Source organism: Salmo salar, chromosome 12 (genome assembly GCF_965601325.2).
Source record: "Salmo salar chromosome 12, fSalSal1, whole genome shotgun sequence".
Classification (NCBI taxonomy): domain Eukaryota; kingdom Metazoa; phylum Chordata; class Actinopteri; order Salmoniformes; family Salmonidae; genus Salmo; species Salmo salar.
In genome coordinates, this window is record NC_138302.1 from 31,179,143 (window position 1) to 31,193,560 (window position 14,418).

General features: G+C 47.2%; 1 protein-coding gene across 3 annotated transcripts in view; it reads right to left on the bottom strand.

Moving 5' to 3' along the window:
* The window catches only part of LOC106564646 (rab11 family-interacting protein 4A), a 51,672-nt gene extending 39,814 nt beyond the window's left edge, over positions 1-11,858 (bottom strand). The window contains exon 1 of one of the 3 annotated variants that reach the window (XM_014130820.3): positions 11,649-11,858. In XM_014130820.3, the coding sequence (XP_013986295.1) occupies positions 11,649-11,654 (6 nt within the window). In that variant the 5' untranslated portion in view covers positions 11,655-11,858. Of the gene's footprint in view, positions 1-58; positions 488-11,648 lie in introns of those variants that run through there. The other 2 variants (XM_014130819.3, XM_014130822.3) reach the window with 2 other exon arrangements.
* Between the last annotated feature and the right edge of the window lie 2,560 nt (positions 11,859-14,418).

The window sequence follows — 14,418 nt, forward strand, 5'->3', positions numbered from 1 at the left end:
CCTTCTACCCCTCTATCCCCTTACCCCCGTCCTGTAGCAAAGAGGTGCTGTCTCTTACCCCGTCCTTTATTTGGGGGGAGCCATGGTGGTCCCCCTGGCCCAACACTCCACTGGCCAAGCCCTCATCCGTAGAAGTCATCCAACGCGCCCCTCAAACCAGGGGCTAAGTCCTCTGCCTTTCGTCTTACACACAGGTGAAGCCAGGTCAGTACAGAAAGTGCCGGGGGTTTAGATAGTCCAAATGGCAGTCCTTTGAATCAGTGTCGTCCAGAAAAAGAGGGAGAGAAAAGGAGGAGAGGAGAGAGTGCTCTTTCAGAGCCTCTAAAACTGTGCTGGCTGGATTAGCTCCTCTGTGAGAGCACGACTCACACACTGCAACCTTCTCACTCTCTCACACACATGCAGAGATGCAGCAACTCTCTCACACACACTCATTTGGTTGTTCGCTCTCCGGATGGCTCACATTCACACAGAGGGAGCTCAGTTCTGGCAACAGTTGTTGAGATTAGGCCACTCCCCCCTCCTCCCCTCTCCCTGGGCTGTTGCCGGGCAACTGGCTTCAGCTGGGCCGGCCCCTAGAGAGCGAGAGAGTCACATTGCTGCAAACTCTCTCTTGGCCGCCGCCCCCTCAAGCTGCATTTGCATATCAAGCCCCGCCTCTCTTCCATAGAACAGAGCGGCTGATGGAGTTCTACCCCCAAAAGTGGAGTGATGGAGTTCTTCTGTGTGGGATTGAGGATTTGAGAGAGTGGGGAGGAGGAGAGAGAGATGGGAAGGGGAGTGTCAGGTATCCTAATCAGGTGTATAAAAAGTTGTTTGCATATTTGAGCTTCTGTGTGGGTATATGAGAGAGAGAGAGAGAGAGAGAGAGAGAGATGGTGGGGGAGAGTGAATGGTGAGAAATTGTATTTCAGACCGAGGGAGCTAGCTGGTAGGCTACAGAGTGTCACTGGAAAAAAGAGCAAAAGAAACTAACGTCTGAAAAAGACAGAGTGACAGAAAGAGTGTGAGAGAGAGAAAGGGTCAAACGCAGACACACACACAAAACACACACACTCTCCGTCACTCACACACCCCACTGGAACAATGGACTTTGAGATCTGGTGATGAACTCTCCACCGCACCAACCTCCCCAGATCCCCCAACCCTTAAGGAGGGGATGGCTGAGGCTTCTCCTTCCTTCCCTTCCTGATATCCTGGGGCTCCCGAATGGCGCAGCGTTCTAAGACACGGCATCTCAGTGCTTGAGGTGTCACTACAGACACCCTGGTTTGATTACAGGCTGTATCACAACCGGCGGTGATTGGGAGTCCCATAGTGCAGCGCACAATTGGCCCAGCGTCGTCCGGATTTGGGCGGTTTAGGCTGTCATTGTAAAAAATAATTTGTTCTTAACTGACTTGCCTAGTTAAATAAAGGTAACAAAAATAAATTTAAAAATAAATTAATATTCTAAAAAGCCTGGCCGAGGCAGTGTTTGAGTCAACAATAGTGGATCCCAAAAGTGCAGCACCATATCACAACACAGCTACAGCCTTAACACCTCCTTCTCTCATTATCACCTCCCCAATCTCCCCTCTACCTCTCCTCCCCAGCTCCCCTCCTCCTTGTACTTCTTCACCCTCCTTCACCCCCTCTCCCTCTCCCAGGGTCCAGCAGCTTAATGTTAAACCCACACAGTCTGAGCCTGCTGAGCCCAACTGTCTCACAACATAATAAGTTGACTTTGGCAGGGGCAGTAGAAGGATAGAGTCAGGCTCTGTCCCAGGCTCTGGTCAAAAGTGGTGCACTACATAGGGAATAGGGTGCCATTTAGGACGCAGTCTCAGACTACAAGACAACAGCTCAAACTGCTAGACAGGATGAGGGGTGGATGGTGAGGGGAATACTGTTGAGTCTGCGCAGTACATCACCTGCATGGTGAAATTCATTATTAAAACCAATTATTTATTCTAGATTAGATAGATATTATTTTACAATTAGTCACAGGTAGTTGCAGTGTACAGTGAAATTCTTAAGCTCCGAGCTCCAACAGTGCAGGTGTGAATGAAACAATAAATAATAATAATATATAACTGTTTACAACTGTGACAATGATGAATATAAATATCCACTGGGGTGTGGGCAGTTGGGGGGGGGGGGCAGGGACAGGTAGCTGACTATTCAGCAGCCTAATGGTCTGGGGGTAGAATCTATTGGCCAGTCTGTTAGTTTTAGCCATGATGCTCCTGTACTGCCTGCGTCTGAGTGATGGAAGCTATGAGAACAGGCCGTGGTTACGGTGGCTGGGGTCAATGATGATCTTCTTGGCCTTCCTGCGACACCTGGTGTTGTAGATGTCCTGGATGGCAGGCTGTGTGCACCCGATGGTGCGTTCGACTGAGCGTACCACCCTCTGCAGTGCCTTGCGGTCAGCATATGGAATCTGATTAATCAGCGTTATCATTTAGAGGTGCGGTACACTTCGTAGGACTCTTTTACCTATACAGCAGCCTCTCTGTTGCACCTGTGTAAACTACGCCATGTAAATCTCCCTGTTCTTCCTAGCTCCAAACGATAGCATCTCACTGTGGTAGCACTAGCACCTGTCTGTGGTAATGCTGTTGTCACTATGGTGTCTTGTGCACCTACCTGCCTGTTGTGCTGTTGTTATCACTGTTGTGTTAATGGAAGGGAAAGGGGGGTATCTAGTCAGTTGCACAACTGAATGCATTCATCCAAAATGTGTCTTCCCCTTTAACCCATCCCCTCTGTATCAGAAGGGGGGGGCAGCCTTAATCGACGTCCACGTCATTGGCGCTCGGGGAGCAGTTGCTGTCTCTGTTATGTCTCAGTGATGTCCTACTTTCTTCAAGAGGAGCTGTCTCCCATACAGGACAGTTGTAAACAAGGTACTCTCCTTTCAACCAACCTGATCACTCACAATACACCTTATCTCTCTGTACCGTGCCAACCTAGTTTCTTTGTGACAAACTTGCTACAAACAATGGTGACCGTGCCTGGCGTGCCAAGCCAAACCCTGCAGCATTTCAGGGTGGAGAACACTTCTCTTCCTCTCCCTCACCACTTCCTCTCTCTCACCTTCTTTCTCTCTCTTCATTTCTCAGCTTACTCCATCTCTCACTCTCCCTCTGCTTCTCAGCCTCTACCTCTTCCTTTCTTCCTGACATCCTCTCATTATATCTGCTTTGTTGCTCCCTTTGTCTTTATGACTCAGACTGTCTCCAGGGGAAACTGACATATGTATCAGATCCTCACCTCACAGACACTAGATCACCAAGTGCTTGACATGCATATATGGAGAGAGAGATTTATATAAAGAGGGTGGGAAGGAGGGATGAAGGGAAGGGGTGAGAGAAGGAGGGATAGAGAGGGTGATCCAGGCCAGGGGACCCAAATGAAAGCTAATTATGTGGCAAGGAATGCTCCCCTCCCGGCTCTCTCTCTCTCTCTCTCTCTCTCTCTCTCTCTCTCTCTCTCTCTCTCTCTCTCTCAATCAAAGACTTTGGCTACACGTCAACCAACGGGCCCACAGCTATTTGTTAATATGCAATTTGTTAGAGGGCTGGCCTTCTCCTTTCACATTCTATTCAGGTCTACCTGGGTGAGACTGGAGTATTGTATTTCAGTTGGAGACATGTAGTAATACTTTGAGGGTAATGCATTCAGATCCAGCATTAATGTGATTTCTTGATGTTATTCACAGAGAGGAGAGTAGAGTGATTAAACGATTCTCCAGGGGTATGGAACTGTGTATCGGAGGAATAGTGAGATGAAATATGAATCAAGAGGGAAGAATGAAGCGAGAGGAGATTTGTTGAAAAATTATTGTACTGCATTAAGCTGTGACTCCAATCACACACGCACATCACACACATCGCACACACATACAGTACACACACGCTACCGCTTTTCAACCACACAAACTCACTTCTTCTCTCTGACACACACACATTCCTCCCAAAGAAAAATAAATAAGCCAAACAAATAGTGTATGTTGCAGAGTTCAGTTCAATCAGCTCCGTGGGGACTTGAGAGGCAGCCAGCATTCACTATGCAGCAACAAGACAGAGGAGGGAGGGAGAGAGAGAGGGGGAGACAGAGAGGAAAAGAGTGAGATTGTGTGTGTGTGTGTGTGTGTGTGTGTGTGTGTGTGTGTGTGTGTGTGTGTGTGTGTGTGTGTGTGTGTGTGTGTGTGTGTGTGTGTGTGTGTGTGTGTGTGTGTGTGTGTGTGTGTGCGTGTGTGCGTGTGTGTGTGTGTGTGTGTGTGTGTGAGAGAGAGAGGGGGGTGAGAAAGGAATAGAGAGCGGCACCAATGAATTAGAGAGAATGAGTAAGGAGTAGGGTCTTAAGTGGAAGAAAAGACAGGGATAGAGTGAGGGGTAAAGACAGGGATACAGTGAGGGGTACCAGGGATACAGTGAGGAGTAAAGACAGGGATACAGTGAGGGGTAAAGACAAGGATACAGTGAGGAGTAAAGACAGGGATACAGTGAGGGGTAAAGACAGGGATACAGTGAGGGGTAAAGACAGGGATACAGTGAGGGGTAAAGACAGGGATACAGTGAGGGGTAAAGACAGGGATACAGTGAGGGGTAAAGACAGGGATACAGTGAGGGGTACCAGAGATACAGTGAGGGGTAAAGACAGGGATACAGTGAGGGGTAAAGACAGGGATACAGTGAGGAGTACCAGGGATACAGTGAGGAGTAAAGACAGGGACACAGTAGGGGTAAAGGCAGGGATACGGGAGGGGTAAAGGCAGGGATACGGGAGGGGTAAAGACAGGGATACAGTGAGGGGTAAAGACAGGGACACAGTGAGGGGTAAAGACAGGGATACAGTGAGGGGTAAAGACAGGGACACAGTGAGGGGTAAAGACAGGGATACAGTGAGGGGTAAAGGCAGGGATACAGTGAGGGGTAAAGGCAGGGATACGGGAGGGGTAAAGACAGGGATGCAGTGAGGGGTAAAGGCAGGGATACGGGAGGGGTAAAGACAGGGATACAGGAGGGGTACCAGGGATACAGTGAGGGGTAAAGACAGGGACACAGTGAGGGGTAAAGACAGGGATACAGTGAGGGGTACCAGGGATACAGTGAGGGGTAAAGACAGGGACACAGTGAGGGGTACCAGAGATACAGTGAGGGGTAAAGACATGGATACAGTGAGGGGTAAAGACAGGGATACAGTGAGGGGTACCAGGGATACAGTGAGGGGTAAAGACAGGGACACAGTGAGGGGTAAAGACAGGGATACAGTGTGGGGTAAAGACAGGGATGCAGTGAGGGGTAAAGACAGGGATGCAGTGAGGGGTAAAGACAGGGATACAGTGAGGGGTAAAGACAGGGATACAGTGAGGGGTACCAGGGATACAGTGAGGGGTAAAGACAGGGATGAAGTGAGGGGTAAAGACAGGGATACAGTGTGGGGTAAAGACAGGGATACAGGAGGGGTAAAGACAGGGATACAGTGAGGGGTGAAGACAGGGATACAGTGAGGGGGAAAGACAGGGATACAGTGAGGGGTATTCGGGGATACAGTGAGGGGGTGAAGACAGGGATACAGTGAGGAGTACCAGGGATACAGTGAGGGGTACCAGAGATACAGTGAGGGGTAAAGACAGGGATACAGTGAAGGGTAAAGACAGGGATACAGTGAGGGGTACCAGGGATACAGTGAGGGGTAAAGACAGGGATACAGGAGGGGTAAAGACAGGGATACAGTGAGGGGTAAAGGCAGGGATACAGTGGGGGTAAAGACAGGGATACGGGAGGGGTAAAGAGAGGGATACAGTAAGGGGTAAAGACAGGGATACAGGAGGGGTAAAGACAGGGATACAGTGAGGGGTAAATGCAGGGATACAGAAGGGGTAAAGACAGGGATAGAGTGAGGGGTACCAGGGATACAGTGAGGGGTAAAGACAGGGATACAGTAGAGGGGGAAGACAGGGATACAGTGAGGGGTAAAGACAGGGATACAGTGAGGGGTAAAGACAGGGATACAGTGAGGGGGTAAAGACAGGGATACAGTGAGGAGTACCAGGGATACAGTGAGGGGTAAAGACAGGGATACAGTAAGGGGTAAAGACAGGGATACAGGAGGGGTAAAGACAGGGATACAGTGAGGGGTAAAGACAGGGATACAGTAGAGGGGGAAGACAGGGATACAGTGAGGGGTAAAGACAGGGATACAGTGAGGGGTAAAGACAGGGATACAGTGAGGGGGTAAAGACAGGGATACAGTGAGGGGTACCAGGGATACAGTGAGGGGTACCAGGGATACAGTGAGGGGTAAAGACAGAGATACAGTGAGGGGAAAAGACAGGGATACAGTGAGGGGTAAAGAGAGGGATACAGTGTGGGGTAAAGGCAGGGATACAGTGAAGGGTGAAGACAGGGATACAGTGAGGGGTAAAGACAGGGATACAGTGAGGGGTAAAGACAGGGATACAGTAAGGGGTAAAGACAGGGATACAGGAGGGGTAAAGACAGGGATACAGTGAGGGGTAAAGGCAGGGATACAGGAGGGGTAAAGACAGGGATACAGTGAAGGGTGAAGACAGGCATACAGTGAGGGGTAAAGACAGGGATACATTGAGGGGTATTCAGGGATACAGTGAGGGGGTAAAGACAGGGATACAGTGAGGGGTAAAGTCAGGGATACAGGAGGGGTAAAGACAGGGATACATTGAGGGGTATTCAGGGATACAGTGAGGGGGTAAAGACAGGGATACAGTGAGGGGTAAAGTCAGGGATACAGGAGGGGTAAAGACAGGGATACAGTGAGGGGTGAAGACAGGGATACAGTGAGGGGTACCAGGGATACAGTGAGGGGAAAAGACAGGGATACAGTGAGGGGTACCAGGGATACAGTTAGGGGTAAAGACAGGGATACAGTGAGGGGTAAAGACAGGGATACAGTGGGGGAAAAGACAGGGATACAGTGAGGGGTAAAGACAGGGATACAGGAGGGGTAAAGACAGGGATACAGGAGGGGTACAGACAGGGATACAGTGAGGGGTACCAGAGATACAGTGAGGGGTAAAGACAGGGATACAGTGAAGGGTAAAGACAGGGATACAGTGAGGGGTACCAGGGATACAGTGAGGGGTAAAGACAGGGTTACAGTGAGGGGTACCAGGGATACAGTGAGGGGTAAAGACAGGGATACAGTGGGGGAAAAGACAGGGATACAGTGAGGGGTAAAGACAGGGATACAGGAGGGGTAAAGACAGGGATACAGGAGGGGTACAGACAGGGATACAGTAGGGGTAAAGACAGGGATACAGTGAGGGGTGAAGACAGGGATACAGTGAGGGGTACCAGGCACGGAGTAGCTGTTGTGGAGTGGCTGACGTGAATGCCAACAACGGTGCTACTCTCCTACTGCCAAGACGCAGGACTGGGGGAATTCAAACACAACCACGGCCACACACATGCACACACATAGTCCGATGTTTCTACTCAACCAAGGTGGGCAAACCATTTTCCTTTAGACCTACTCTACTTCATTGGCTATAGAAGTCATCAGGAAGAGAGCTACTTTTGTTTTAACATTACATACATTATGAAAGAATGAGATTCAAATGATTTACATTTTTTTCATTGAAATTCCAAAGCCCAAAATAGTGCCAAAACATTTAAAATATTCCATTGTCTCTGTCAGGTCCACAATGGGTAGACATCAATAGAAAAATAGGAAATTACTATGAAATAATACAATATTTCATTTGTGTATATTACATTGTTTTTATTTGATGACTGTATTACTTTTCATTCCTTAAAAATCCTAATCTCATCTCTGCTCAGGCAGTAGCAGCCAAACAGCCAGACAACATTCTCTGTGCTCCCCATACTGTACTGTCATCCTATTTAGCTAGACTAGCCTGCCCACCCTATGCTGCAGAGCTGTCTGACTAAATCATTTTACTAGTTCTTCAAAGTAGATAAGGCATACTTTCATGAACTGTCTCTATCCATCTCTCTCTTCATTGTGTTGTTTACTTTCCTCTCTCATGCGGTCTGTGTATCTATCCTAACGTAGCAAGCATAAAATTGTATCCATCTGTCTGAGCCGGAAAGAACAGGCGCAATGGATTATGGTCATTGTAGTTCATTAGTAATTGAGCCGACATCGGGTATTAGTTGTTTAATAACGGGAAAAATATGAAATGTTGGTTAATCGCTCAGCACTGGTACCCGTGCAACTAGGAATGCTCATCAGTCCATCGTAGCTCTCTTCCTGATGACTTCTATAGCCAATCACACATGCACAATGGGATGGATTGATTAGGCCACTGGACCACTGACCCCGCTTTCATTATTGGATATGGTGGAAGTCACTTCCAGATTCTGATCTGTACCAGAGAATGAGGAATTGGCATGTTTGACTCAATAGTTTGTCATCTTTTACACTGTAAGTTGACTGAGAACACATTCTCATGTACAGCAACAATCTTGGGAATAGTTACAAGGGAGATGAATGAGCCAACTGTAAGCTAGGGATGATTAGGTGGCCATGATGGTATGTGGGTGAGATTGGGAATTTAGTCAGGATACCAGGGTTAACACCCCTACTCTTATGATAAGTGCTATGGGATCTTTAGTGACCACAGATGGTCAGAACACCCATTTAACATCCCATCTGAAAGACAGCACCCTACACCAATCACTGCCCTGGGACAATGTCTCCAATCACTGCCCTGGGGCATTGGGATATTTTGTTAGACCAGAGGGAAGGGTGCCTCCTACTGGCCCTCCAACACCTCTCCCAGCAGCATCTGGTCTCCCATCCAGGGACCAACCAGGACCAATCCTGCTTAGCTTCAGAGGCTAGCCAGCTGTGGGATGCATGGTTCACAAGGTATATAGACTGGAGAAGGAAAAGTGTATATATACCAGAAAAGACAATGCATAACAATTGCAGTACACTCTGGAGAAACTTTAGAGTGACTCACAATAAGTGCATTTGAACACAGACTCTGGAACCACCACATAATATGAGTTGAGCATCATAACTCATTAAGAACAAAGACAACATATGTCCCTCTCACTTTGAGACATTTCTCATACATATCTTTAGGCTCTAACAAAAGATGCATCCCAAATGGCACCTAGGCCCTATATAGTGCTCTACTTTTGACCACTACTAGTGCGCTACATATAGAATAGGGTGCGATTTGGGATGCAGACAGAAAAATAGGCTGCTATAGATGTTAAAGCAGGGTATATATTTTGCTGGTCTGGAATGTTATCAGCGTTTTGAAGCCACAGCTACAGTACATGGAGAGAATTAGCAAACACCTACTGCACCACTTTACACAGTGACAAAATTACAACGTAGGCAGAGGTAGAGAGAGACAGAGAGAAAGAGAGAGAGACAGGTAGAGAAGAGAGAGAGAGGGGGGAGGGAGAAATAGGATAAAGAGAGACAGGGAGAGAGAGAGGGGGATAGAGGAGAGAGTGAGGGGGAGGGGGAGGGGAAGGGAGGGATAAATAGGATAAAGAGAGACAGTGAGAGAGATAGAAGAGAGAGAATAAGGAGAAAGAGAGAGAGGGATAGAAAGAAAGAAAGAAAGAAAGAAAGAAAGAAAGAAAGAGACAGAGAGTGAGATAGAAGAGAGAGAACAAGGAGAAAGGGAGAGAGACAGAGTTGATATTCCTCTGTTGTGTGTGACCGACTGACTTGATATTTACCTATACATTTGCACTCTCACTCCAAATTGCTATAGTATGGTCTAGAATGTATATTGCATGGCCAGACAGCATAACCCCTCCCTCTCCCAAGGTAAGTGGCGTTTCAGAGCAGTTAAGTGCCTCTTGTTTTCAGGGCAGGCAGAATCAAGTCTCCACACAGTCCTATTTGCCCTGTCTATCTCTCTAAGCTCAGAGGGAGTGATGTGCAGACACTATGGAGGAATGAAACGGAGAGATCACACACACACACACACATGGACGCACGCACAGTCGCACGCACACACTAGCGATCAGATCCCGTTGCTGCCGCTCGCCATGAAATATTCAGGTGTTCTCTACCCACAACAGAATGACAGCACACACACAGCCCTCCTTATAACATACAACTGCAATAGCTGCAGCGTCTATACAAGCGGAGCTTGAAGACATGGTTGGCTGCAAAAACCTGGATCTTGGCCCAAAATCAAAGCTATGGTAATATCACTATTAACTACCATGCCACTGTGACTGTACAGCGCAAGGTGTTACAGGTGATATATAGCCTAGGCTAGAAAACAGTGCCCCTCTCTAGCTCTAACAGGATAAGTTACCCAGTCCCATTCTGTCTGTGTGACTGATATCAGTGCTGTGTTGTGGTGAAACCAGGCCACTGGTTTAGTGGCGCCCTCAGGGCACTATTAAAAGAGTTATGTGGAGGTATTGATAACCACTACACATTTTTCTGCCTTTGCTGGAAAGGTTAGGATCTCTTTATTACAGTATATCATGTAGAATGGGAACAGACACAAGCAACAAAAAATAAACACAAAAACCGGTATACTGTCCGACCCTGTACTCCAGTCCACAGTATGTTCCAAATGGGGTGTAAGATATTAGCCATAATAGTGCAAGGCCAAGGGGACAAACATTCACTTTCCCTTGACTTGCTATGATGTAGTTGTGGGACACTATAGTGGTTGGTATGAAGGCTCACCGCCCATCCCACCCTGCAAGAGCTGACACACACACACACACACACACACACACACACACACACACACACACACACACACACACACAAACACACAGACACGCCCTAACACATACATCCCTCACCACCACATATTGGAACTGGGCAGTCAAAGTCACACCAAGACAGAAGTTATTTTTGGGATCTGTCTTTACATGGCCGTTGGGTCCGGTGGTGCTGACCTCACTTCCAGTGAGTGACGGTGGATCAAAGCCTGATCATCTATCATGCTGTTAATAGGCCACAGGGACCAGGGGGGAAGGGGAATCAATGGGAGGAATAAAGAGATGGAAGGGGGCGAGGTGGACGTGTGTATAGGGAGGGAGACGGGTTGAGGGGGTTTTGTGTGTGTGTGTGTGTGTGTGTGTGTCTGTGTGTGTGTGTGTGTGTGTGTGTGTGTGTGTGTGTGTGTGTGTGTGTGTGTGTGTGTGTGTGTGTGTGTGTGTGTGTGTGTGTGTGTGTGTGTGATCGCTCGGAGTAAGTATGAGTAGGGGTCCCGTGTGGTTCAGTTGGTAGAGCAGTATGGAACAAACATGAAAATGTATGCAGTCACTACTGTAAATCACTCTGGATTAGAGCGTCTGCTAAATGACTAAAATGTATGAGAGAGAGAAATCTAAATGAGAAGATAGAATGGAGAGAGTACTGCTTGTCAAACTACTAGACATGTATGAGGACATGTATGAGGACAGGTTGCACATCACTGCTGAAGGGGAAGTGTTGGAAAGGATGTTGTTATTTATAGCTAGCAAATATAGCTAGCAAGCATAACTTAACCTTAACTTAACCAAGCTAACAAAAATACACACATTCTCAGGTAGATTATGTCAACGTTACATCATTTTACGAAGTAACTAGCTAGCTGCAGTTAATAGTTAAATTAGCTAGCTAATATGATTGTAGCTAGCTAACGTTATATCTGTCACTGACTTGGTACTCACCTTCATAGTTGTCTATGTAGCTTCCTATGTACATCTTGAACCCCTTTTCATTCTTGCTAGCTGGAGTCTCGGAGGCTGATTTAACAATTCGATGTACATCATTAATATTAATTTGAGGCAAGTCCTGAAGACAAGTAGTAAAAAAGTGTGACATAGTGGTAGTAACGTTATATCGTCGATAACAACTTGACTGACTTCCGTTCTATAGTGTGCACCACCGGAAATTGCCACGCCGGTAGGAAGTGTGTTTAGAATGTTCGATCATGGAATGTGCATAAGGGCTATTACCCTGACAGACAGACAGCTAGGAAGCAACCACAAAGTATATGAGCACATACACACACACATATGCACACGCGCAAACACACAGCTAACCCATATAACCACGCACACACACACACACACACACACACACACAAGCAAGTACATACACACAGGCGCACACACACACACACACACACACACACACACACACACACACACACACACACACACACACACACACACACACACACACACACTGCGTTGTGTTTTCTCTACATCCTCTTAGTAAATACAACCCAGTAGCTGGAAGTATTCACTGAGGCTTCGGTGACCCGCTCAGAGAGACCTGTATGTTGACACAAATATTTGAGGAAATCACTGAACTACAAGCAGAAAGCACACAGACCAAAGAAGCAATATGTCTGTTATAACATCATCTGACCTTCCTCAATTTCAAGAATGTTATGTTAAGACCACTGCATATTGTGACTAGAGTTATGGCTGTGGCACAGTGTTGAGGAGAAAACTATGTGCTGAAATAGTCTGCCAGATATAATGGAACTTAAGCTTCCTCTACCGAATACATTTCCTCTATTGCTGCAGGGAATGATGATACCAAATGGCTTGTATATTCCATACACCATTGTGCTGGTAAAGGCTATGGTTGCTAACCCTATAACATCACTTCTGTTATTCCATTGTGACTAAATTGGGTCTCAAAGGAGTAACACAGTGTGGGTGTGAGAAGGAGAAACACTGTGTGAGCTTTAGAGTGAGTCTGGGAGACAGGACGTGTGTTTGTTGGTCTGACCATTGTACAGTGGGAGAATGTGAAGTTTGCTGGAAAGGTTTAGAGTGAGTGAGTGAGTGAGTGAGTGAGTGAGTGAGTGAGTGAGTGAGTGAGTGAGTGAGTGAGTGAGTGAGTGAGTGAGTGAGTGAGTGAGTGAGTGAGTGAGTGAGTGAGTGAGTGAGTGAGTGAGCGAGCGCAGGGAGGCAGCGGGCCAGAACTGAGCTCCTGTGACAGCTCCTCTATTCAGCCCCCACATCAAAGGAATATCAGCGACCTAATTAAATAAGCAGAGAGAGAGACAGTGAGAAAGGATGGGACAGACAGGGTTTGGATAGATGGAGAGATAGAAAGGGGTTGGAAGACAACAGAAAAATGGGCAGTAAAAGAAAGGAGCGAGCAAATTAATGAGTAGATGACAAAGAGAACAACATGCAAGTGTAGCTAAAGAAGCTACAGTGTGAAAGAGAACGATAGATTAGAACAGAGGGAAGGAGGGAGGCTATTGGAAAAAGGGGTAGGGTTGGAGGGAGGGAGGGAGGGAGGGAGGGAGTTAAAAACTTGGCCTTGGGCTATATCAGATGTGCTGGCTCAGATTTGGGGAGAGGTGGAGAGAGGGGCAAGAATGCTGCCACAAGCACTTCATCCCTTAGAATATATTCCCTATTATAGACTTATAACATAGCAGGGCATAGGCATACACAGACCTACACTGCTGTACTAAGGAGATAAAAGAGATATAGAGAGGGGGAGAGATAGCGAGAGAGAGAGTGGGAGAAAGTCAGGGGAGAGAGAAAGAGACAGCGGGAGAGAGAGAGAGAGAGAGTCTGGATAACCATTCACTCAAGCTATAGGCATGACAAGTAAAGCCATTCTAGATGAGTGGACTCAGCATGCTGCTACAGTGAGAGTCAATGACAGAATGAATCCTATCAGGATCAACTCTTCATAGCCAGGGTCTAGTCTCGACCATTGTGAGTGGTAGAGCTAAGCTAATGACATTTCTAGACTTAACACCCTTTAAGCTTAGGTGAACAGAATCAGCCAAACTAGTGGTTAATATTACGGTTCAGCAATGTGTGTGTGTGTCTGTGTGTGTGTTTTTGTGTATGTGTGTGTGCGTGCGTGCCTGGCTGCGTGTGCATGCACTTTGTCCTTTTGCTGACCCCCTATCTCACAGTCTTAAATTCATTCCAGGACAGTCTGTGATGTGCCTTTAGCTGTGCTAGAGTTCAAGTGTACAGTACTAGGATCCATAGGGAACTGAGAGAGAACACAGTGAAAGTCTGCCAGGAAACAAACAGTAGAAAGTGATGGCAAAGCAAAGGGTTGGGGGGTAGAAACACCCACACACAAATCAACACACGTAGACACACAAGGAAACACACACACTGACATTCCATCCTTCCCTCGTCCGTCCGTGTGTGTGTGTGTGTGTGTGTGTGTGTGTGTGTGTGTGTGTGTGTGTGTGTGTGTGTGTGTGTGTGTGTGTGTGTGTGTGTGTGTGTGTGTGTGTGTGTGTGTGTGTGTGTGTGTGTGTGTGTGTGTGTGTCAGAGAGAGAGAAAGTTGGCAGCAGTCCCAGTAAGCGCCCACATTCTCTCCCTCTGGCCAAACAGCAGAAAGAATAGAGAGATACAGCTCATATAGAACATCACCAAACAAGAACAGCATGGAGGTCTGTCTGTCTGTCTGTCTGTCTGTCTGTCTGTCTGTCTGTC